General features: G+C 36.4%; 10 protein-coding genes across 10 annotated transcripts; 3 read left to right on the top strand and 7 right to left on the bottom strand. All coding sequences in view use genetic code 12, as the record gives it.

Annotated features, from left to right (window-relative positions):
- Nucleotides 1-6,423: 6,423 nt before the first annotated feature.
- KGF56_000880 (NADH dehydrogenase [ubiquinone] 1 beta subcomplex subunit 7) lies at nt 6,424-6,790 on the top strand (the record flags this gene model as incomplete). The annotated part of the gene is made up of 2 exons (XM_049326835.1): nt 6,424-6,451; nt 6,549-6,790. The coding sequence occupies 2 exons, from the start codon at nt 6,424-6,426 to the stop codon at nt 6,788-6,790; spliced, it is 270 nt and encodes an 89-aa protein (XP_049182144.1).
- Nucleotides 6,791-7,680: 890 nt separating this feature from the next.
- CUE5 (ubiquitin-binding protein) lies at nt 7,681-9,222 on the top strand (the record flags this gene model as incomplete). Its single annotated transcript, XM_049326833.1, has 1 exon — nt 7,681-9,222. The coding sequence occupies one exon, from the start codon at nt 7,681-7,683 to the stop codon at nt 9,220-9,222; it is 1,542 nt and encodes a 513-aa protein (XP_049182143.1).
- Nucleotides 9,223-9,388: 166 nt separating this feature from the next.
- On the bottom strand, nt 9,389-10,582 carry KGF56_000878 (uncharacterized protein; the record flags this gene model as incomplete). The annotated part of the gene is made up of 1 exon (XM_049326832.1): nt 9,389-10,582. One exon carries the CDS (start codon nt 10,580-10,582, stop codon nt 9,389-9,391), a length of 1,194 nt encoding a protein of 397 aa, XP_049182142.1.
- Nucleotides 10,583-11,848: 1,266 nt separating this feature from the next.
- KGF56_000877 (uncharacterized protein) lies at nt 11,849-13,027 on the bottom strand (the record flags this gene model as incomplete). The annotated part of the gene is made up of 1 exon (XM_049326831.1): nt 11,849-13,027. The coding sequence occupies one exon, from the start codon at nt 13,025-13,027 to the stop codon at nt 11,849-11,851; it is 1,179 nt and encodes a 392-aa protein (XP_049182141.1).
- Nucleotides 13,028-13,163: 136 nt separating this feature from the next.
- Nucleotides 13,164-13,664, bottom strand: KGF56_000876 (uncharacterized protein; the record flags this gene model as incomplete). The annotated part of the gene is made up of 1 exon (XM_049326830.1): nt 13,164-13,664. One exon carries the CDS (start codon nt 13,662-13,664, stop codon nt 13,164-13,166), a length of 501 nt encoding a protein of 166 aa, XP_049182140.1.
- A 143-nt stretch (nt 13,665-13,807) lies between these two features.
- On the top strand, nt 13,808-14,395 carry KGF56_000875 (DNA-directed RNA polymerase III subunit; the record flags this gene model as incomplete). The annotated part of the gene is made up of 1 exon (XM_049326829.1): nt 13,808-14,395. One exon carries the CDS (start codon nt 13,808-13,810, stop codon nt 14,393-14,395), a length of 588 nt encoding a protein of 195 aa, XP_049182139.1.
- An 84-nt stretch (nt 14,396-14,479) lies between these two features.
- RPT1 (proteasome regulatory particle base subunit) lies at nt 14,480-15,823 on the bottom strand (the record flags this gene model as incomplete). The annotated part of the gene is made up of 1 exon (XM_049326828.1): nt 14,480-15,823. The coding sequence occupies one exon, from the start codon at nt 15,821-15,823 to the stop codon at nt 14,480-14,482; it is 1,344 nt and encodes a 447-aa protein (XP_049182138.1).
- An 823-nt stretch (nt 15,824-16,646) lies between these two features.
- On the bottom strand, nt 16,647-19,690 carry ARG2 (acetyl-CoA:L-glutamate N-acetyltransferase; the record flags this gene model as incomplete). The annotated part of the gene is made up of 2 exons (XM_049326827.1): nt 16,647-17,638; nt 18,214-19,690. 2 exons carry the CDS (start codon nt 19,688-19,690, stop codon nt 16,647-16,649), a joined length of 2,469 nt encoding a protein of 822 aa, XP_049182137.1.
- Nucleotides 19,691-20,198: 508 nt separating this feature from the next.
- On the bottom strand, nt 20,199-20,633 carry PSF2 (DNA replication protein; the record flags this gene model as incomplete). Its single annotated transcript, XM_049326826.1, has 1 exon — nt 20,199-20,633. One exon carries the CDS (start codon nt 20,631-20,633, stop codon nt 20,199-20,201), a length of 435 nt encoding a protein of 144 aa, XP_049182136.1.
- A 463-nt stretch (nt 20,634-21,096) lies between these two features.
- Nucleotides 21,097-23,538, bottom strand: RRP6 (exosome nuclease subunit; the record flags this gene model as incomplete). Its single annotated transcript, XM_049326825.1, has 1 exon — nt 21,097-23,538. The coding sequence occupies one exon, from the start codon at nt 23,536-23,538 to the stop codon at nt 21,097-21,099; it is 2,442 nt and encodes an 813-aa protein (XP_049182135.1).
- Between the last annotated feature and the right edge of the window lie 40 nt (nt 23,539-23,578).

The following is a 23,578-nucleotide window of genomic DNA, read 5'->3' as shown; positions in this document are numbered from 1 at the left end:
GAAATTATTGTTTCTTAATTATTGTTCTAGTTAATAATATATTTATTTTATTTAACGACATACTAAGGCAAGAATAAAAAAAAAAATAAAAAATAAATAAAAAAAAAAATTGTAGTGAAAAAGTTCGTTGGTGAAGGGTGATGTTACTACCTCGGCATAGCCATACCATACCAATGCGATTAACCGAGGAGTAAGCTTTACCTTGATCCTCACAAGCTCACTCACGGTATGGCTTAAGATCTTGCCTTAGTTGCAAAAGCTGGCTAGTCTTTATTAAAGATCAGATCTCACAATATATGTAATATGTATAGTTCTCTGTCTATAAACCCAGTAGTGTACTCTAATATTAAGAGTTTGCAAAAGCCATTAGCAGGTCTGCAGGATCTTGGATCTCTTACTAAAACGCTAACTAAAAAAAAAAAAAAGGGATGTCGAAAAAAAAAACCGAGACAAAGGGACGTAGCAAATTAATTCATTTTGGGGCGTCTCCTAACCTTTAATAATACTTTGGCTACTATGCACGAATCTTTGTATCTAGATAGATGGATATTTTTCGTATTTTGACGTGAATAACCCTATGTTGGGTAGAGTGAATCTGGACAGGAGCCAATTTCGTGTAGAGCTAATCTATATCGAATCAATTTTGCGTATGACCATTAAACAGCAAGGAGAAAATAACTTTGGTATTCTCCCCATCCCCTATGTATTATCTGTCTCTTCATTTATTTATTTTTACAAGCCTCTACTCAAATCTAGATTTTATTAACACCTAAATTCCATCAACAACAAATCCTTGTTTGGTAAGGTAGGACTAAAGTTGTTATACAAAACACAAAGAATAATTACTGATAATAAATGGTCATACTTTCTCTCTCTCTCTCTCTCTTTCTCTCTCTTTCTTTATCAAGCCACTTTTCATTGATATACCCATTGACTAAATCGATTGTGACATTGTTTGATACAATAATACTTTTTCTTTTTCTTTTTCTTTTTTTTTTTGACAGAGTATCAAGTAACAATACCACAATTGACAAACTAAATGCGCTTTTGAAAGCCGCTTTAAAAGATTAGACAATTAATGTCGGTGGTACCGGAGCGTAGCTCAAACATAGCAAAAACTGCAAAAGGTTCCATGTACAACAACACTTGTTGAACTTACATTTCTTCTTTTCAAACATAGCAATTCGATTGCGCATTATTTGTCGTTTGCTTTAGAGATGCAACTTATACCTACAAACTTTGCAGATTTCACTAAGAAAGTTTCGAAATACCGTAAAGTGGAGAAAAATTGGAAAGACATTGTCCGAAGAGATTAATTATAGTTAAGCCACCCTAGTTTAGTGCCAACTGTAAACAGTAACCTTGCACATTTTTTTTACTCTGTTTTTTTTTCCTTCTTTTGCACTGCTTAAGATTTGATGATGTGGAACACCTGGATTGTTCTCTAGAAAATAGAAAAAGATAGAATAGAAATAGGGCGCATCTCATAGGTAGTGCATTTTGAGATTGATTGTTTTTTATTCATGCATAGATGTGCCTAATTTGCTTGAACTGAGGGGAGAAGAGGGCAAAAAAAAAAAAAAGAAAAACATGGCAATCAGTAGTAACTGATAAACAAAGACTATCAAAATTCTATGTCTTTTGGTGGTTGCTAAATTTCTTTTGCAACATGGCTCATGTCTTTCCAGTTTTGCCGGCTCTCAAAAAAAGTGTCAACTAAAATAATCTTCAGATATAATAGCTATTATATGCTACTATATGTGGTTACAACAAGTTTTGTTTTACAAATATGTTTGTTTCTCCAAGAAAGGAATAATTTTTTTTTTTTTTTCTATTTTCTAAGAGAGCATTTTATTTTTCTTTGACTCGAATAGTATTTCTATTAGACCTTTTCTGGTAGTTGGTAACAAGCTTGTTCTAACGAAGCAAACTAATCTTTTGCTATTCATGGCCAAAAATAAAAGAAAAAACAAAAGTATGAGAGAGAAAAATCGCGTGAGGCGAGGCTTAAGGGAAGCGATACTAATTGTGTAAGGCTTACGAGTAAAAGAAAAAAAAAAGAGTGACAATTAAAACAGGTTCGAAACGATTTTGGATGGAGGGGTTAAAAAAAAAGATCCGCTACTTCACCATTTCTCCATTCCCAATTCGCAACTTGTCATTTGTTATTCACTAGTTCAAAAAAGAAATACCCATGTGGTTTCCCAAAATGCGCCCTACTTAAGACCTATCGGAGGAAGGAGATAATGCATAAAGCACGGTCTTAAATTTTCTATTGTCTCTTTAAACTTTGACTAGATGAAAAGTATATCTAATTTACTGATTTCCAATTGTGATTTTCTCCAAATAAAGCCACGGTCCGATGACTTAACAAAAAAAATAAAAAACTAAACGATAAACTTTGTGAGATTAAAAAAAAAAAAGAATGCACTTACGATGCACTAGTACTAGATGCGCTAATAAATGATCTGCATCGCGGGGTGCGCTTCATCTTTTTGTCTTTGTTCCAAGACCCAGCTCATCACCGTTTAAAGCATGCTTTCTTTGTCTAACGAACTCATCCTCGTCTCTGTTTTTTTTTTTGTTTTTTTTTTATTTCGTATTAACGGAGTTTATCATTATTGTTCTTCATTATTATCAGTTTTTGCAAAATAAAAACGCAACTTGGTTGAATCTATCACATCCCCGGAATACAAAGATAGAGACTTACATGCTTAGTAGTAGAAGACCAAGCTCAAGTTCTTTTCCCCCATTTCAAAAAATGAGTTTGGAAACAATTTACTACTAGATATCTAGCATAAATCTGAAATGTAAGATACTGAGATTTTACTCTTTTAAAATAAAAATGCAAGATGAGACTTCTCGTTATCATTTCTTAAAGATAGAGAACCTTCAGAATTCTTTCTTTTCTACCATCACTTTTGCTAGCATTTAGAGTAATCAGTCTATTTATTTTTCTCTTTTCCTGTTCCCATTTAATAGTACGTTTGAAAAGTTTATATTCGAAAAAATGTTTACATTTCTACGAAAAAAATACAAAACAAAAAAAAAAAACGAAGTTTTGCTTTCTCGAAAACACTATAAACTCATGGTTTTCAATCATAAAACCTATAAAATACTCTAAACTTGTAACAAACAGGTTGTATCTGATGTAGTATCGTATTAAGATCGTTACATGCCTTTCTTTTTACCTCCAGTTTTGTTAACCTTCTTTTCTTATCTTATCTACTCGATTTGTAAGGCTGTGGGTGAGTCGAAAGTGAGTCGAAAGTGAATTGAGAGTGAATAATTAGCGTTAAGTGAACATGCTTATTGTTACGTCATTCTCAACTTAAATCAAAATAGGAAAGTTGTGTAAAAGATCTTTCTCACATTTGAATTTTATTCATCTCTTTTTGTTTCTCTGTAGCTTTTATTATTTTGCAATTGCAAATTTTGATTATCAAGTATAATTTTAAACCTTGTTTTAGCATTAGGGCTTACTTTAAAGTTTATCCCTGCGGTTTGTTTTTTGTTTTTTCTTTGGGAAACTTATTCTTATTATTAATATCATTTTGGAGATGATTAACATTAGTTGATCAATATGTAGACTTATAATTTTCACATTCACTCTTTGTCACTGATGATGATGCTTCCCCAACAGAGAATCCCTTTACCTTTACCTAGTAACCAAAATCATTGCGTGTATCCCTCCTATTATTGCACAATTTTTATTCATATTATTTTCCCACCCTCTATATGTGGACATGCTGAACCTCTTTTCTTATTTCGAAATCTGACGTAATAGCATAAAACGATCAGAAACTCATTCTTACACAAGGCAAGTCAGCTTAAAACAATCTAAAATGATGACAGCGATGTTATTACTCGTTCTACTTTCCTACTTATCAAAAGCCATCATCGATAGACTATGTGCACTAACAAGTGTTGGATCCCTGTTTTTTTTTCTTTTTTACTTTTTGGGTTTTTAACTACAAGGGCAGTTAGAATCTAAAGCTTATGCCATTTTGTTATCACTTTACCAATTTTTTTAACTTTTCTATGTCTTCACTCTCTCTCTCTTTTTTTTTTTTTCTTCCATATTGGATGCCAATATGAAACGATACGCTACAATACGATTCATATGCAGATCATTTTATCTGTAATTGACAATAAAACTGATTCGGATAAACACTTTCCCATGTATTTGAGTAAAAGAGGGTAGATCTACATCTTGAAGCATTGCAATACAACCTGTTATCTCCCTGTCTTTTCCCCAATTTTTCCTCCCCGCTGTTTTTACTAATTCTATTTTTATCAATAAAAATGGATTAGGATCAATAAAGCCAGTTGCAAAAATTCATTAATTACCATGCAAGTTAGAAACTAATACAAATCAATGCACTCTAAAAGATATTTTGTCAGATATCTCGATTCCTTTTCTTATCTTTTCTTTTTCCTCACTAATATTTTGTTTCAACTTAAAATGTTCCCACACGCTTTGACTCTTTCTTATTTTGAGGGCTTATTATATATTCTTCCCTCATTTTTTTTTTTTTTTACTTTTTTAGTTCTGGTAATAATGATGTGGTTTTAATATTGAATCATGTATTCGAGGAAACCTGTCTTGGTTCTTCGGCATTTTGTTGAAAATTTTATTTTATTTTTGAGTTTGAAAAGAGCAGTCAGTGGTTTTTAGAATTGAAGAAAAGCTTAATTGGAAAAGTACAAAACCATTTTAATGAGAATTTCATTTTATATTGTGAGAAAAGCTCTATCTAATACTGGACTTTTGTGGGAGTAGGAAAAATAGCACACTTTTGCTTGTACTCTCCCTCTAGAAAGTAAAGCAGCGAAGAAATAGCGGTAAAGAAATAGCGGCGAAGAAATAGCGGTATCCAAGTCATAGGTTTAATTAAGTTCGAAAAGCACAAAATTCATCTTATGTTTAACCTTTTTCTTAATTATCTTGTGAGAGATGAATATATACTTCAATTGCTTCTTCATCCGTTACACCTAAATTCTTCTCCAAGTGAATGTATGTCTCCATCTGGTAGTACATCCCTGTCAAACGCTCATTGGGTCTCTTGATATGTGCTCAGACTAAAGGCCATGAATAGCTGTTCTGTTTTTATTTTTGCAGCAATTTCTAATCAATTTGAGATTACCAAATATTGATGCCAGATTGACATTATTTGCGGGCCAAATAACTTAAACTAATTTTTGAGCAAAAAGAAAAGAAAAGTAAAGAGAAGTAAAAAAAAAAAAAAAAGAAAGAAAGAAAGAACGAACGGCAATTTGCCTCTCAATTTCATTTAAAGTTTTCTAATCAAACTATTACACCACAACCACTTCCAACCAACATCTGCACCAGTGTGCTGAAATCTAAAATTACCCATATTTTTGCAGCCTATTAAAACACCTCCTCTATAAACACACGGTAGCGGTATCAGCCCGCTACCATATGCTACACAACCAGTGAAAAAACCAAAAGAAAAAAAGGAAGTGCAATTGGGTTTATCATCATCATTATCATCATCATCATCATCATCAAATAAATAACGATGGCGGGTTCTGAAAGCTATACATATCCACCTATACGTATGTGCGCACTTAAGATGTTCCTGTCGATAATGAAATAAAGACTAACTTGTTAAAAAAATAGCTTCACAAGAGGAATTGGATAAACATAATGTTCCTTTTTATTATAGGGATAGATGTGCCGCTCATTTAATAAATTACTATAGCTGTCTCGATAAAGGGAACTCGTTTTGTAATCTGACAAAAGATGAATTTTACAAGTGCCAGTATTTGGCATTGAAGGACAGGTTGAGTGAATATACGAAGCAGCAACAGAAACAGTAGGAAAGTGTCAGGGATTTAGCTTGCAAGGTTTAGTGAGTTTGAGTGGGTAGACAACTTTCTCCAAGGGAGTTACAACGGCACAGGGAGAAACGGGAGTTTACTGTGCTCTTTCAACATAAAGGTGAGCATTATTTATCAGAGTTGGATTGGGTTGCTTGGCCCCCAAATGATGATGAATGTTCAACAATATATATAGTAGAAAAAATCTTCAATTTTGAGTATTGACAAATCGTCAATGGATAATTAAATACGTCCTTCTATTTTTTTTCTAGAGAAGAAGGAGAAACAAAAAGTGGATTTTTCCTATTGACTCTATGTGATTCCTCAGTTGCATGATAAAAAGTTCTGATTAAACAGATTCAAAGCTCAGCTCTTTTGTCTCTTTGTCAAAAATTGCAAAAATCATTATTTATATGTAAGATTCTATTGGTTCGAGATTTTATTGGTTCTCTCTTTCTCTCACTCTCACAGAATAAAAATCTAAAATTTCGCACGTCCCTTTTCACAAACCTTTCAAGATCTCCTGAGAAATATCAATCTTCAAAATTACATCGAAAAGGTTCAATTAATCATTATACAATGTCAGTGACGCAGTTCCCACCGCTTCGTATGTGACTTTTTAAAATTTTAGGCAAAGGCCGCAATATCCTCAACTAATACTAACTGCTCTTCCCCTTCCCTTTTTTTTTTTTTTTTTTGAATAGTTTCCGAAAACGATTGTCAGAAATACAAAGTGCCACTAAAATGGAGGGATAGGTGTGCTGCTTACTTTGCGTTGTATCAAACTTGTCTTATTAGACAATCGGCAAACTCATCAGTTAATTGCAAGCACGATAAACATTCTTGGGAAGAATGTGAGAATTTGGATTTGATTAGGAGGAAACAAGAGTTGAAAGAAGCCAAGGATAAGAGAAGAGAGGAATTGGCGTCTGCCTCGTCGTCGTAGAGGAGATGGAAGTCGTCGTAGAGGAGAAGAATTGACATCTGCCTCGTCGTCGTAGAGGAGGGGAATTGGCATCTGCCTCGTCGTCGTCGTAGAGGAGAGGAATTGGCATCTGCCTCGTCGTTGTTGAGGAGATGGAAGTCGTCGTAGCGAAGAGGAATTAACATCTGCCTCGTCGTCGTAGCGAAGAGACAGCAATAAAAAAGAAAAAAACCAATCCAAGATGTAAGAATATGTGAGGAATACGGTCTGAGGAACTTTGCAGCTAATTTCGTTTTATTGAACTCAACTTAACATGCATACACCAGTTTTGGCCGTTTATAAATAATTTGTGGATACTAGAAGCTCTTTTTTATTTATAAAAAACAAACAAACCAACGTTTAAGTTGAAGATATTGTCAACTACAAATTACTCAATCAGACTAAACCACACCCCCCATAGTGTTCAGTCTTGATCTCTCTATCTCTATATTTTTCTACGAAAAAAGGATGTACGGCTTCACAAAGATACAATTTTGAATACTCTTTCAAGTTAACTCAAAACCTGGAAATCTCGTATAGTCGCTATACAAATATTTCAATCTCACTCCGTTGTCCACACTCTACATTCACCAAAAACAAATCACGAATGTAAAGCTCTATCTATTTTCGGAGTAATATCTCTAAAGAAGAAAATTTTCACTATCAAAAGATGGACTGAAAAATGTTGATGAGTGAAATTTTTTATTTGAACAAAAGGTCGTGTGCATTAGATAAGAAACCAGTCAAACAAAAATAATACTGAGATTTGGAAATTTGTAGATTGTGTGACGATTAGAGGGGGGGTATAAAAGAAATCAATTATAGTATTGTGCTGTCTGGGTGTATACCAAGAGGAGTTGTGAGTTGAAAAAATGGGTAACAAGAAGGAAGAATTGACATTAGTATCAGGTGAACCACTTGACAAAATCGATGATAAGAAATTGGAACTGAAAGCTAGTGGTGGAGAATCGTTAGAGAAAGGCGGAGAAATAAAAGAAAAAGGTGTGGTATCTGATAAGTCTAGGGAACCAGCCGCTGATGCTGCTGCCACTGTATCTAAAAAGAAGGAGGAAAAAGAAGGCAGAGGGAAAAAGGGAGGAGAAGAAGAAAAAGAAGAAGAAAAAGAAGAAGTGACCGAGGAAGTGTCGTTGACTGATAAGAAGGAAGCGAATGAGGTGGAAAAAAAGAAGGAGGACAAGAACAAAGAAGAAGAGGAAGAAAAAGAAAAAGAAGAAGAAAAGCCGCCCACTCCACCTTCAAGACCAAAAGATCCCGTTCAACAAGCAATCCAGGATTTGAAAGATGCGTTCCCATCGATTGAAAACAAGTTGATCACAGCTGTATTGATTGCCGCGCAAGGAAATGTTGAACCTGCATTTAGTGCATTGTTGTACCTTTCAGATCCAACTTTCAAACCCGAAATTCCAGTGTACCATCGACCAAGCAATTTTTCTTCAGATGGCACAACTACAGCAGCTACTCGTGGAACCAATACCGCTACTACTACTACTACTACTACTGCTAATACTGCACCACTAACAACAAGGAGAGCTAGTAATACTGTGGCAGGTGTATCTACTCATGGTTTTACAGATGATGAAATCTTGGCTAGGAAATTACAAAGAGAATTTGAATTGGAAGATGAAATGAGAAGGAGAAGAAGGAGAGGAGGAAGAGAAGGAGGAAGAGAAGGAGGAAGAGAAGGAGGAAGAGAAGGAGGAGTAAAAGAGAGACACGATGGACGCGTTCCAGTAAGAAGACAGAGGAGTCATCAAAGACGTCAAGAGCAATATGAAGAAGATTATGAAAGTTCGCCAGATGAATTTGAACAGATTAAGGAAACCTTTACTCAAGGTCTCGAAGAAGCAAAAACTACAATAAATGGTTGGGTTTCAGGGTTAGCCAAGAAATTTGATAATGCAACTAATAATAGTTCGAGTAACCAAGGCAACAACGATAATTTCTCATTTGAATCTCAAACTGGACGAGGTAATGATTTTGGTAAATTAGGACGTGATGGATCATCATATTATGATAATTATTACAGAAGGAACAGAAAATCAACTAGATTTGATGAAGATCCTGAAATTATACCTGGAGATTTCCACGATCAAATTCAAATGAAAAATAATGATATTGTATCGAAAAAGGAACATACTCCAAATTTACCTAGTAGACCAAGAACTTCAGATGAATATCAATCAGATACTCCAACTATAAGCAATCCAAATAATAAAAAAACAGGAAACTTGGAAAGTTCAACTATAAATGAAAAGAAAAAGCAACCATGGCAACCTGACGAGCCTTCAGTGCCTGCTAGTTCAGATGCGTTTTTGGTCACTGATAGTGAAGACGAAATTGAAGAGATCTCTACTGCTGCTGCTACGACTGGAACCACCAGTGAGAAGAAATAGTTTTTGTGAAATTTATATATGATTTACTTCCCTTGACGGGAAGATGTGTGTGTATATGTGTGTGTTGGTGTGGAGGAGAAGAAATGAAAATGAACAAAGAAGGCATCTATTCACAAAAGGAGGAGGAGGAGGAGGAGGGGAATCTAATTGTATCAATAATGATACTTTAAATCCTATCAAAAAGTTTGAATCGTTTATAAATCAGATTCGTATTTCTTTGTCTCTGGTTGTACTCTTTATTCAATTGGATTTCATATTCTCTTGCTAAAGTTGAATTGTATTTCGACCAATTAACAGTTGGACATTTAATTATATTAACAGGTTTTGGTAAAATTGTTGCTTCGTTATTTATTAATTTTTGGAGCAATTGATTAATTTCTTGTTGAATTTCCGGTGTTGTTTCTTGTGTAAAGAGTTGCTTTAATTTAGATAATTGAACAATTTCCTGACTAATTTGTTCAGTTTGATTTTGTAGTAAATTTAGTGCTGATTGAAGCGAAATATAATCAGGGTTTTCAGCTAGCTTGTTTGATAAGTTTTTATTTATATTTGAACCGACTTTTTCCACGGTTGGTTGTTGTTGTTGTTGTTGCTGCTGCTGCTGCTGCTGCTGTTGTTGTTGTTGCTGCTGTTGTTTTTGTTGTTGTTTACTGAGAGTTGTAGAAGGAGGTTGATGCGCTGCAATTGCTTGGTGGTCATCATCATTTTCGTTTGGTAAAGATTCAGGAGGTGTTGACGGATAGTCATCAGGATGTACAATTCGGTCTTCGTTTTCATTTTCGTCTTCGTCAAACTGGGTCAACTTTCGTTTTTTATGCCTTGCTATAATTTCCTCTTCATCTTCGTTATCTTCTTCTTCTTTAGGAGTTAATAGTTCTCGGGGTAACTTAAACGACACAGACTTGCAACGCCTATGTTGGTGATGAGCTGTTACTGACATTGTTCCTTCTCCTCCTCCTCCTGCTGCTGCTGCTGCTGTTGATGAAGGTGGCAACGAGTTAGGCTGGCTTGTTGTGACATATTGTGCAAATGATTCACTACTCTCGGAAGCACAAGACAACTCTTCAATTCTAGTTGGAAAAGATTCATCACCAGCCAAGTGTGACGAGTGTGACGAGTGTGACGAGTGTGACGAGTGTGAGGAGTGTTCCATTGTTGGCGGAGTTAGTTGTCGATGCGGTTGATGAATTTTATGAGTATAGTTTCCACTTAGAGCAAAACCTTCATGTGCAGTAGCAGTGGCGGATGGCGGCTTTTGCCCTCTCTCTTCCATTTGAAGCTGCTTCTGCTCAAGTTCATGCTGTAGTTGTAGTTGCTTTCTCAGGTTCAGTCTCGTGATAGGCTTTGCAATACTTGCCATTGTAGTCAGTTAATGTTGCCGTTGGGTTTGTTAGATTTTGTTCGTGTATAAGAACTAAAAAAAGGGCCCCTTCTTAAATATTGTACATATATACAAGCTAGCTAGGAACAAAAAAAGTGTTGTGTGTGTGTGTGTGTGTGGCAAGTACTGAGTTAACAAGTTCCTAATAAATCGCTTCAAAGGAAGAATAAAAGTGTATTGATTCTATGGTGCCTTTAAATGTGTGTGTGCCTATTTACCAAAAGAAAATGCCTTTATATTTCTCTCTTTATTTTCCAAACTTCAAGAAGGGGGAAAAAGTAACAGCAGTTTTTGTTAGCGATTTTGTTAGCGGTTTGTTAAGCAGTTTTTGTTAGCAGTTTTTTATTGCTACATCACACGACCCCCTTTTCTTTTCTTTTCTTTTTTTTTTTTGTATGTATGTATCAAAAAAGTGTATGAATATGGTTACCTATAAAGTGTTCTTTTCTGTAGCAAAAAAAAAAAGAGGGGGGGGGGGGGGGGGGGGTTTAGGTTTGATCTTATTAAACGGTTTCGGATTTGAATTATATGGTCTATTTTAATACTTGTTTCTCCTCAAAACATTTATCTTTGCATCAAACCCGTGTTTTAACCAAAGGACTCAACGCGAAAGTATATAATCCGATCTTTACCAGCGAAAAAAAAAATTAAAATCATCTCATAAAGTATGTATGGATGGGCTTAAACTAAAATAAGTAAAATAGAAATAGGAAAATAGAAATAGGAAGATAGACAAAATAAAAATAGGAAAATAGGGGTTATACTGGTAGAAAGAAATAGCCAGCATTGCTGAGATAATCCAACATTGACAATCTAGTATGAGAATCCGGTATGAGCTATTTACAAAATCCAGCATAGACAGTCAATTGCAAGTCATTGACCTGCAAAAGGTTGCTTGTGTGTGTGTGTGTGTGTGTGTGTGTTTTAATTTTTACGCGTTTTTGCCACCTTTAATTTTAAATCTACAGGGGCATCTGTTTCAGACTCTTAATTCTTGATGTGTTTTCTAACACAATGTTAGATTCGTGATGTGTTCTAGAACAAATGTTATATTCTTGATGCGTTTTTAACACACTACTAGATTCATGATGCGTTTTTAACACACTACTAGATTCATGATGCGTTTTTAACACACTACTAAATTCTTGAATCCCTTTTCAACACACTACTAAATTCTTGATGTGTTTTTAAACACAATATTCTTCTCCTCCTCACTATATACAACTTTTTTCTATTAATTTTTTCTTAGTTCTTTGGCAATTTCTTCGTCTCTTTGTCACTCTTCCCACTACCTATCAAACTCCTCTTTGCACCGCCAATATCCTTTCTGAAATCCTGCCATGCCAATTTGTATTTCCACAACAATCCATGCTCTGCTCTTAATTTCTGTTTCTTTGCCTTTAACTGCTTGTTAACAATCCGAAATTGCTGGTCATAAGGAATCCCAGCTTCTGCTTCTCTTAAAGTCTCTTTACCAAATAAATAATCAAATACCCTACCATCAGACCAGAAAAAACCCTTTCTATCAACTATCCAATTCTTTACTCTTCTCTTGGAAGTTTTTTCTCGTAATACAAAGAAAAAAAAACCCTTATCTGCTGTACCATAGAATCCTTTGCCCGTCCAGACTCTTGCAGTCTTCCGCCGGGATAAATTGGCCAATGGTACAGTATATACCGGCGTGGGTCTTCCTGGAAACATAGGATACGTTGTGAATCTAATATGTTCTTTGACACCAGGTAAATACCACATTCTTCTCATCATTCTCGTAGGGAATATAGCCGCACCGAATGCGGCACACAACATGATAGCAGATGGCGCAAGGCACTTTGCCAAAGAGATATAATAATCTCTCGTTCTAATAGCATCGTTAGCCTCTTCTTTCTCATTCTCATCGTAGTTTTTCTTTGAAACCCAAAATGCCCATTCAAATAAAACACACCCATAAACTGCAAACACAACCGAGCAACAAAAGCAAAGTAGGAAATATAGTCTATGCGGCTCACTTTCATATATCAATTCTGGTTGTTTTTTATTTTGCAAAATCTTAATAACTTGTTTAAATGTATACTGTTTACCAACTTGCGGTACCCCAGGCCTAGGTAATAACGTGGGGACATTCTCTTTCCCTAGTGGGAATTTAGGTACTCTATCTTTGAGTGTATTTGTTTGCACTTGCTCTCCTGGGATATGCAACTTCAAGCGTTCCCATTCACTTGGGGAGGGTAACGGGTTTTTGGAACTCGTCGTTGTTGTAGGTAAATGGTTATCATTTTTCAACTGTGATGTTTTTTTCTTACCGTTATTACTACCGTGCGTTGGTAAACTTGATTTAAAACGCAGAAAGAAAATGGGTGAAATGGATCGGTATGTTGGCGCTAATCTTACAGAAGCTAACATTAGCCCACTTCCCACTTTAAACATCTCCAAAAATCTACTTGATCCCTGAGTTAATCTCTGTACTTTGATTCCTCTCTGGAAAAAAAAAAAAAAAAAAAAAAAAACTCATTCACAATTCACAATTCTAGCCTTTAATTTTTCTTTTGTTTTTCTTCTTCTCTCATTGCTTCATTTTCTTCTGTTTCTTTGGCACATTAGATTCAGCTCTTTTCAATTGTACAGGATACTGACCAATGTACTTCCCATTCATATCCTTAAAAGCTTGTAAATAGTCATTTGCACTAGCAAATGCGACAAATCCAAACCCTCGTGGCTTTTTGGACTTTGAATCTATGGGAACATGGACATTACTTAAAGTAGTATATTTTTGGAATGCGTTCCTTAGCAACTCATCTGTTGCATCGGGACCCAAGTTCCCCACAAACAACCGAAAATGTTTTTTGTTCCAATTCGGCTCATCACGAGTTACTGTTGTTGTTGTTATTGTTGTTGGGCTGTTTGTTTGCGTAGGAGAAACAATTCTAGTAACATTGGAAAGTAAATTGTTCTGTTCTTTTACTGAATGGAGGTAACTTGCTGCTTTCTTAGCACTTATATGTTTCCCATCAAAAGTATTGCTCTGGGGCTTTCTCACCTTACTTGTATTTGAACTAGGTGGCATAATTTCGAACACAAGCTAACTTGAGTTGACATTTTTTTTTATTCATACATTTTTCTTTTTTTTTTTCGTTCTCCTCTCCTTCTTATCATCGCGATGCCTTCTCATCTGACATCTCATTTTTCACCTCTTTATACTCATTTCATATGTTCATACTATCAGAAATACAAGACCTCGTACGAATACCGCCTCATTCCTTTAATATACCTATTCAGCATTCAATAACAGATGAGTTGAATAAAAAACTTGCCAATAAAATAGTACCCAACTTGGGTTTAATGATAACTACATGGGACCTTCTTGATATTAAAGATGGACTTTTGAAACCGGGAGATGGGGGATCATACGTGGAGGTGCGGTTTCGGTACATTGTTTTCAAACCATTCAAGGGGGAAACATTAACAGGATGGGTCACCAAATGTACAGCTGAAGGTATTAAATTGAGATTAGAATTCTTTGATGATATTTGGGTACCTCTGGAATATATTGGCGAAGAATATGAATATTTGCAAGAGGAACAAGCTTGGGTTTGGAAAACTGATAATCACTCACTATACATTGAGGTTGATGAAAAAGTAAGATTTAGAGTTGAGCAAGAGAATTTCTACAATATTAAACCAAAAAACTCAAATGAAGCTATGGGTATTGATGAACCTGCAGATAAAGCACCAGCATATAGTCTAACAGCTTCTTTACTAGGACCCGGCATGGGTTGTGTCTCATGGTGGGACTAAAGCACACACAGCTAATAATGGCTTCCTCTTCTCCTTCTTCTCTTTTTTTTTTTTTCTTCTTTGTATATTTGTAAAAAATTTATTTCAATTATATTGCATATACTCACTTGTGGAACTAAACTTCAAGTTGCCCTTGATAACTTTATCCACGGCTTTTAAAAAGTCCTTTTCGTTTGCAACTTTCCTCCTAGCTCTGATTGCAAACATTCCTGCTTCTGTACATACTGATCTCAATTCAGCACCCGTGGCATTCGGACATAACCGCGATATAAGCTCCCATCTTATATCCTTTTCAACACTCATGGTTTTGGAATGAATTCTAAATATATTAGCACGCCCTTCCAAGTCAGGTAGTGAAAATTCAACTTTTCTATCAATTCTTCCTGGCCTCAATAAAGCTGGGTCCAATGTATTTGGCCTATTAGTGGCAAACATAACCTTGATATTTCCTCTTGGATCGAATCCATCCAATTGCGTAATCAACTCTAACATGGTCCTTTGCACTTCGTTGTCTCCACCTGCACCATCATCAAATCTAGCTCCTCCTATAGCATCAACCTCATCGAAAAAAATTATACAAGCCTTTTTGGTCCTGGCCATTTCAAACAACTCTCTCACCATTCTTGCACCTTCTCCAACATACTTTTGTACCAACTCGGAGCCAATAACTCTAATGAATGTTGCATCTGTTCGATTTGCCACTGCCCTGGCACATAAGGTTTTCCCGGTCCCAGGTGGTCCATACAATAGTATACCTTTTGGAGGATCAATACCCAACTTGACAAATCGCTCGGGACTCAACAATGGTAGTTCAACAACTTCTCTCAATTTCTCAATTTGCTCTTTACAACCTCCAACATCACTATATGTGACATCCGGCTTTTCCTCCACTGTCATCATTGTGACCGAAGGATCAATTCTAGGTGGCAATGGTAATTGGATTTCATATTTATGTCTATCAACACCTACTCTCATTCCTTCTTCGATATCAGTTGGCGATACTCTTTCCCCCAATCCTACAACAAATTTGGCAATTTGTTTTATATTTATAACATATTTTGATTTTGTATCGGCATTTTGCAATCCAGAACTTGGAGTGGCTTGCTCAGTAACTTCAATAATCTTTGTACACCTGGCAACTTGTAAAGATTGTTCCTCTTGCATTCTTTGTTTGTCACCAAGAACATCCCAGAGGTGCAGCGGAGCTAAACCGGTATCACTTTCCTTAATACCGATATTCTCCTTTATCCTCTCCTCGATATCCTTCAAATCCTTTTCAATATCCTTGATGGATCTTGCATAGGGTGCTGCTCCATACGACTTCAAAACTTGTATATCACTTTCAGACAAGGGGACAATTTTCTCTTGTTCTTTTTCGTCATCCTCTGCAGGAGCAACATATTTGTCCCAATCTGCTTTTGGCGGCATTGCAACGGGGGAAAAGCACTACTTTTATTCCGTTTCTGTCTGACACAGCTTTGCTATAAGCCCAACTAAAGTGGCGAGAAACCGATTTTTCAATGCTCTAACAAAAATTTACTCAACTAACAAAATCCGCACACTACTTTTGACACACCTGGTAGCCCTGTTTATATAGAAAAGAGAATACATACACTATTTCTAAATCTCTATACCATTGAATGAATCAAGTGTGCTTTCAATATATAGTCTATGTATGAGTCTATAGTCATCTGATGACCCCTTGCGACACTAGCTTGAGTACACTAGCTTGAGTACACTAGCTTGAGCACACTAGCTTGAGCACACTAGCTTGAGCACACTAGCTGCCACCTTTCAATAGTGTAGCAGTCTTTGCAATTAAGAGGGCTATCAGATGTTCCTAATATATAGTGCATGAAATAAACCTCTACCCCCTCCACAGCATGAAAATTGACTTAATAACATATTAGAATATCAGCATATGGTCTCTATAAGTTTGGTGATATATATTTTTCCTTTCTTTTCCCTCCCTTTCTCTTTGAATTCGTGGATCGAGATAGTGTCTCGACATTCTTAACAAAGTTGAGAAAAACTCAAGAGTCGCCTTTTTCAAATCGCTTCTCTTGTCTTCTCTTTTTGTATTTCTAGTCTTTTCTTTTGTATTTCTAGTCTTTTCTTTTGTATTTCTAGTCTTTTCTTTTGTATTTCTAGTCTTTTCTTTTGTATTTCTAGTCTTTTCTTTTGTATTTCTAGTCTTCTCTATTGTATTTCTAGTCTTCTCTTTTGTATTTCTTGTCTTGTCTCGTTCTACTTACAAAATGCTCTGATGCAAATAGTGATAACACTCGACTAACGCCTTCCAATGACAAAATGCAGCAACCACGACTAAAAAGTGAAAGATTTGATGAGAATGACCAAAAATATCAAAAGTCCCCGGCGAAAACAAATGCTCTTCAGAATCAATGTATGCTGTTCTTTCGGGAAATCTCATCGCATACAAGACAGCACCAAGTATATAAAACGTTCCTTCTAATATCAACCATATTAACCCCGATCTCTCCTTTGTAGTTTGATATCCAAAAGTATAAACAGCATTTGCTATGGGTAAAACACCCGAAAGACCGAATAGTATAAACATTGTGGATCTAAAGGGTCTATAATAGTTTTGAGAAAACTCGGGATGCAAGGTGAAAATTGTACAAACTGTACCAAAAAATATGGATAACCCTACAAATATCCATTTCTGAAGGGGCTTGTCATAATATGAAAACAATACGATGGATACCAAGGAGCATGTAATCAATATAACAATACCAAAATAATCCAATTGATTTCCAAATCGACTGACTTTATGCGAATGAGATTTTAAGCAATGGAAAACCGACGACATAAACATACAAAAAGTACATGCAGCTCCGAATTGTAAAAAATTGAGCTTTTCCCAAACACCCAAGTAGTTGTCGTAGATTTTTAACTGAAAATTGATATAGTAAAGTATCAACCAGAAGGATATACTTGAAGGAAGCAAGTGGGAGTATATATTTACAGTTTCATTGTGTAGGTACCCCAAAGATTTAAGACTCTCGCGGTATGAAGAAGTACCTTTGACGTACCCGGACTTGATATAGTGATTATCCTGCTGCCACTCATCAAGTTCATGATAATATGCAAGTCTTTTTTTACCAACAGGCAGATCACCAGCCTGCGCTTGCTTCAGCTGCCCTTGACGTACCCCTTGTGACGGGTTGACCCTCAACCGCATACTAGTCTCAGCTTGGCTCATCTTCAATAAATTCCGTTTAACTAATCCAAGTAACAATTCATATATGGTTTATCCCATAATATTTTTTTTGTTTGCGCTCCACAGAGCTTTTTCTTTATAAATTGTTGAGTAGAACCGATATCTTTGATAACAATAAGCTCCTAAACGAGATGCAGAAATATTGAGAACCAAAAACCAAAAAAAAATAGAGAGAAGGTCAATAATCAAATGTTACTTGTCGCTCTGCTCGATAGTGTCACTAGTCAGTGCTGCTCCATAGTGTCATAACTATATATATATATATATTATTTTTATTTAAAAGAAGGAGCAATCCCCTCACAAATTCTTGAGTATTCCTCCAACTTTTTGCTTATATTTACTACCCCTCCTTGTTCCGAAAAAGCTTGACTCGTTGTTCTCCGTTTAAGTCTATCAATTCTTTTATCAAATATCTCTCCCGTATAGAAAATTTTCCATTGAGACTCTGGAGAAGGGATCATGCATCCACAGCAACGTTCAAAGTACCACTTGTTCACTGGATTGTTCTTTCTTGATCTCCATATCAACTCCGTAAGATGTGACTGCAATATTATTTTGAAGATGATATCAGCTAAACCAGGAAGACCCTGATTTTTCTTGGCTATAGCGAATTTGTCCAAGTAAGCTATCTTATTTCCCCCTCTGTCCTCCTCGTAGGTTATAACTGCTGCACCATCGTAATCTCCAACCAAAATGAACGTTGCAAGATGATTATTTATACGTTTAAAGTACTCTTCAACCTTTAGCTGTTTTCCAAAGGAGTCATTGAGTAAGTTTACTAATCGATCCTTATCAACGAGTTTCTCGGCAAACAAGCGTTCGAAAGTAAGCTCTTTGGGAAAAGTAGTCTTATCAAATATTTGTACATTAGCACCCTTTTTGATAATCGTTGTGGATAAAGGAGGAGTTCTTTTGCTGGTGCTGGGTAAAGAAGAAGATATAATGGACCTATCGGTCAATACATTGTAAATTATAGGATTCAACTGGTCGTCGTTGGTAGACATGATTTCAGGCGTGGTAATAATACCAGTGGTCTCATCATTCCCCGACTTTTTCCGAATAAACGTTAAAATCTCGTTCATGCTGTTCAAGTTGTTAACATGCAAATTTCGTATCTTGGGATCAATGTGGCCAATGTATAGTTCAGACAAAATATCGGAGTACTCTTGAGATAGGTTTATAAACACATGACTTGTTTGATTACGCTCAATTGAAGGAATACCGCCCAATGGGTCAATCATCACTATCTTCTCCACCGATAACAAATTGGTGGTTCTGTTTGCAATCAAGGCTGAGCATAGCGACGATAGCAAAGTGTCACATTTAAGAAACTCCTGTTTTGCGGTGAGGGAATTGTACAGAATTGGTTGTACAATTGGTATGATCCCTTGATACAACGGTATTAAGATCAGTTCTAGAGTATCAATTGTGACGTTGCTTTCGCTTTCGCTTTCGCTTTGCTTTGTATTGAATACGTTTCGCAATACAGTTGCCCTTAGATCACCCGGCTCCTCGGGTTTTCCCAAAATCGAAAGCATTTTATTCGCCTGATTTATCATATAAAGCTCATTCTTTTTGAATGATTCATTCGGCAAATGGTCATAATCTAATAGTATAATGGGAGACACCCCTAAAGTAATTAATCTTTTGAAAGTCTCAGCAATGCCTCTCCATTGCTTCATGGTGATACTTTGAAACTTGATTTTAAAAATGGCTAGTCTCAAGGGGATCTTGTTTAATTTGGTCTCTTCTTCATCATAGATATTGAGAAAGGGGTTCTGATTATTCAAGAACCTCTTTACAAATAAGTCCCGCTGATTGTCTCTTTGGCTCAAACTCGTTGTGATTTCATCTGAAAAATTGTTGAACTTTTGAAACTCTAAATCCGGAAAACTAAACTGACTTTGGTACTTTGTCAAGTAATTTCTAGCTTCCCTTTTAGTTGTTGTTGACTTTAAAATGGAAAGAATTAAGTTTCTTTTAGCATCTGTAATCACTTTATGTGTCTCCAAATTCGATATGAACTGTCTGTTCAAAGTCTTGATCTTACTCATTTACAAAAGCGTGAAAAAGTTATTTGTATTTTTGATCTCTTCACCAATTGTAATTAGTTTATCAACAAAATTTTGATCTTTATATTTTATCGCATCAAGCACTTTACCAGTTGGAGTCCCACTGGTGGGTGCGAAAAGAGCGTGGGGGACGAAATGCGAAAAGCGAAAAGAAGGTGTAGCACAGCAAACCCATGGTGCGCGCTCGCCGGGGAGGTAAGAGATCAAAGAAAAGAGGATGTTAACGGGGAAAAACATTATTGGACATTGGAGGCAATACAACAACGATATCAACCTCAGACGCCAGTAATCAAAGAGAATTTAGAGGCGACTATCGACACTATCGACACTATCGAGCAGAGAGAGATAGTGGAGCAACACTGACTAGCTTGGTACAACACTGACTAGCTTGGTACAACACTAGCTTGGCACAACACTGACTAGCTTGGTACAACACTATCTCGCTCTGCTCGATAGTGTCGGTCAGTGTCGGTCAGGGTCTTTCCTTTTTCTACTCATCATCAAGTTTATCCTTATCCCTTATCAAAGTTGCATGTAATTCTCTTAGCTGGTTCATTACTGAAATGACAAAAGGTCTTATTTCATTAATCTCCATCAAGGATAATCCAGTCAATTGGATATTCGACTCATTTAGTTCTTTCAAACCCTTTCTCGATTTCACTAATCGTATTTCTCTCAAATCTTGAATAACAGATCTCAAATCTTCTGATGAATCCGATAGATCGTCGGATGCTTTACTCAATATAGCCTTTGAAAGTTCTAACCAGTTCCAAGGTAGCTTACTAAAATGGTTTGGGTTTCGAACCTCTTCGTCATATTTCTCCTTGAGGTAAGTCACAGCTAGCCACTTGGGCGGAATTATATTACACTTGCCCTGTGATTTCAAAATCAAGGCAACCCACAAGGGAACTTTCTCTCTTTTCATAGCTATCAAGTCAGGAATCCTTGTCTTTAAAGTATTAGTACATATCTAAAAAAATCTGCTTCGGTTCAAAGTTGATAAGAACGTACTCCTATAAGGTCAATCCGCTTGATTGAATAACGCGGGAGAATCGTGATAAGCTCATTCTCCGCTAGAAAATTAATCTCCGCGGGCGTAAGATTGCCTTGTAGATGAGCTGGTAAAACCATTGGAAAATGGTCACGAATGATGCTGATGATGATGAGCGATGGATCGTAGTTCACGGCGCGCGTCTCTCATTCAACTGAAAAATTACACAAGGAGAAAAAAAAAAAAAAAAAAAGCAAAGCAAAGCAAAGCTCAAACTCGTGTGCAATAGAGATAGATATAAACAAGTCAGTAACGCCAAATATACTTTGTCTTTTGGTAAAGAAACAAAAGCGTGCTTTACAATTTACATCATCCGATTCACCACTAAAGGCAATCTCTATTTATTCTTTTTTACTTTATATGTTGAAGTTCTTCCTGTAGTCATTGTCTTATTTTTCTTTGCCGCCTTAGGACCTTCCGCATCTTTGGAGTATGGGTCAAAAGACCTCTTCTTCTTATTCTTATCCTTTTTCTTGTCCGTATCTATAAGTATTTTATCCGCATTAACGTAATCCACCGGTGATTCATCCTGCTGTTGAACTTTTAAATCAAATTTCTCCAAACGTCTTTTGATGCCACTACTACTACCACTACTACCACTACTACCACTGGTACTGGTTCTACTATTATTCCGAAGGGTGACTATCTGGTCAGAATCAATATTCTTGTCTTTATTGAAAAGAATTTGTTGGCCTGACAAGGGCTTTTTTGGTTCAGTTTCAGAACCAACGCCTCTCTCTAAAGCAGTCTCTTCCAATTGATGATCGTGGTGGTCGCTTGTATCAATGTCCTCTACTACAACAGACCTCTGAGGATTGAAATTTGCCAACGTGTTCCACACTTTTTCCTGTCGTTCTGCACGTGCTTCTCTAAAGTCATGTTTGACAACACCGGCAGAGGTAACTTCGAATACAGATGTTGGAAAACCCTCTTGAGTATTATCGCTACAAAAGACGGTAGACTTTTTACCCAACAATGAAGGATTCTCAGCAGCAGTGGTTTCCATTTTTAAAAGCAAAGCTTCAAACACATCATTTACTTTGGCAACATTCAACAACAACTCAGGACTCTGGTCGCTCACATCAACATGCCACTTGTCCACCATCTCCCAATCACTCTGTTCACTCTCTTTCAAACACTGCTCAATCAAGTGTGCAATTTCCCTTGCGTGCAACCTCACGTGTTCCGAGATATAGGTGGGAACATTGAGAATTTTACTTGTGTCCACTGGTGACTCCAACATTGCCAAAGATACCAACAATTGATTTGGCATAATATATCGTACAGACTCATCCTCTTCTCTTGCCTTCAAGTCCCTCCAATTATAAAGAAGTTCGACAATATGTTTTTTGTAAGCTGGCACATTGTACTGATACATTATCGAGCGCCAAGGTTCTTTTGGGTTTGAGGCCATGACCGGACATGATACTTTATTTGTCAAATTGTTTGAAAGAGGTCGAAACTTGGTATATTCAAACCTTCTTTTTGCCACTTGCCTCGATTCGTGTAAAACGCGTGGTAATTTTTCTTCATCAATCAATTTGTTGCGAAGCTGATCATAAATGTACAACAAAAAGTGAGTATCAGATCTAGCATATGCCAACATAGGTTGCGGTAATGGTCTGATTCTCCAATCTGCCAATTGGTATTTCTTTGACGTTCTAAAATGAGCAAACGTATCTAACAAATATTGTAATGAAAATTTTGTAAAACCTAGTTGTCTAGAAGCATGATAAGTGTCAAATAATGATACAATATACAATCCCAAATCTCTTTGAAGCCATATGATGTCCATGAATGCACCATGAAAAACTTTAACAATCTCATGGTTTGTGAAAATAAGATTCAAGCTTGACAAGTCATCCCTCAATTTCAACGTATCAATAATCCAATCTTTTTCACGGTTGGATATTTGCATCAAGCAAACCAATCCATAGTACGACCGATAGTCATGGTGTTCCAAATCGACGGCAATTGCTTCCAGATTTTTCAACTCTTCAATCATTTTGTCCAACTCCTCTACAGTATCTACCCAAATTGCCGATGTTTTTGTCCATTCTGTAGGGGGAATAGGTTCGGCTTTCTCAAGTATAGATGCTGGGTACGGATGGTTATCGATTTCATATTCATATGGATGAGGATAATATGGCGGGTCAACAAGCTCAACGGAATCCTCATAAACAGGGGCTGGGCTCACAAGTTTGCTCACCGCCTCCAATGTTTGTAGCGAATTAGGTTTAGTGGTAAGTTTAGGCTTAAACGGTTTCTCTTCAGAGTTATCCACGGCTACTTTAAAGTATTTCTGAGGTTTCGGTACCCTAGCATTCTTTCCATCTTTCGTCAAGTGGCTGATACTGATACCTTCTTCTAAATATTGTTTTTGAGAGCTACCTTCACCATCGCCACCATCATTGGTTCGACGTCTACTCACTTGGTCAAATGTATAGTCAATTTTTTCAAATATTGAGTCAATGATATTGCCGATAGGCTTCCATGAAGAGTCACTGGTGATATTTTCCTTACCAAATTCTAGAGGCTCAATCTGGTTTATTTGTGACGACGCACATCTAAGAAGACCATTGACAACTGATAGCATTTCAACACCTCGCGTATCTATCTCAGCACCAATATCAGCATCTACTGATTTGAGAAAGTTTACATCTTGTGCTCCTAGTGCACTTGCAGCTCGAATAGTGGACATTAATTTCGGCAAAACATCCTGAAATATATCTTCATCCGTCGATGATGATAACGACGACGACGACGACGACGACGACATACCTTCTGGGGGGGGTTACTTTATGTTCAAGTTTGCCTTT

This window comes from Candida oxycetoniae (assembly GCF_023343755.2).
Source record: "Candida oxycetoniae strain CBS 10844 chromosome Unknown scaffold5, whole genome shotgun sequence".
In the NCBI taxonomy this organism is placed as follows: domain Eukaryota; kingdom Fungi; phylum Ascomycota; class Pichiomycetes; order Serinales; family Debaryomycetaceae; genus Lodderomyces; species Lodderomyces oxycetoniae.
This window is presented reverse-complemented; position numbering and strand designations above follow the sequence as displayed.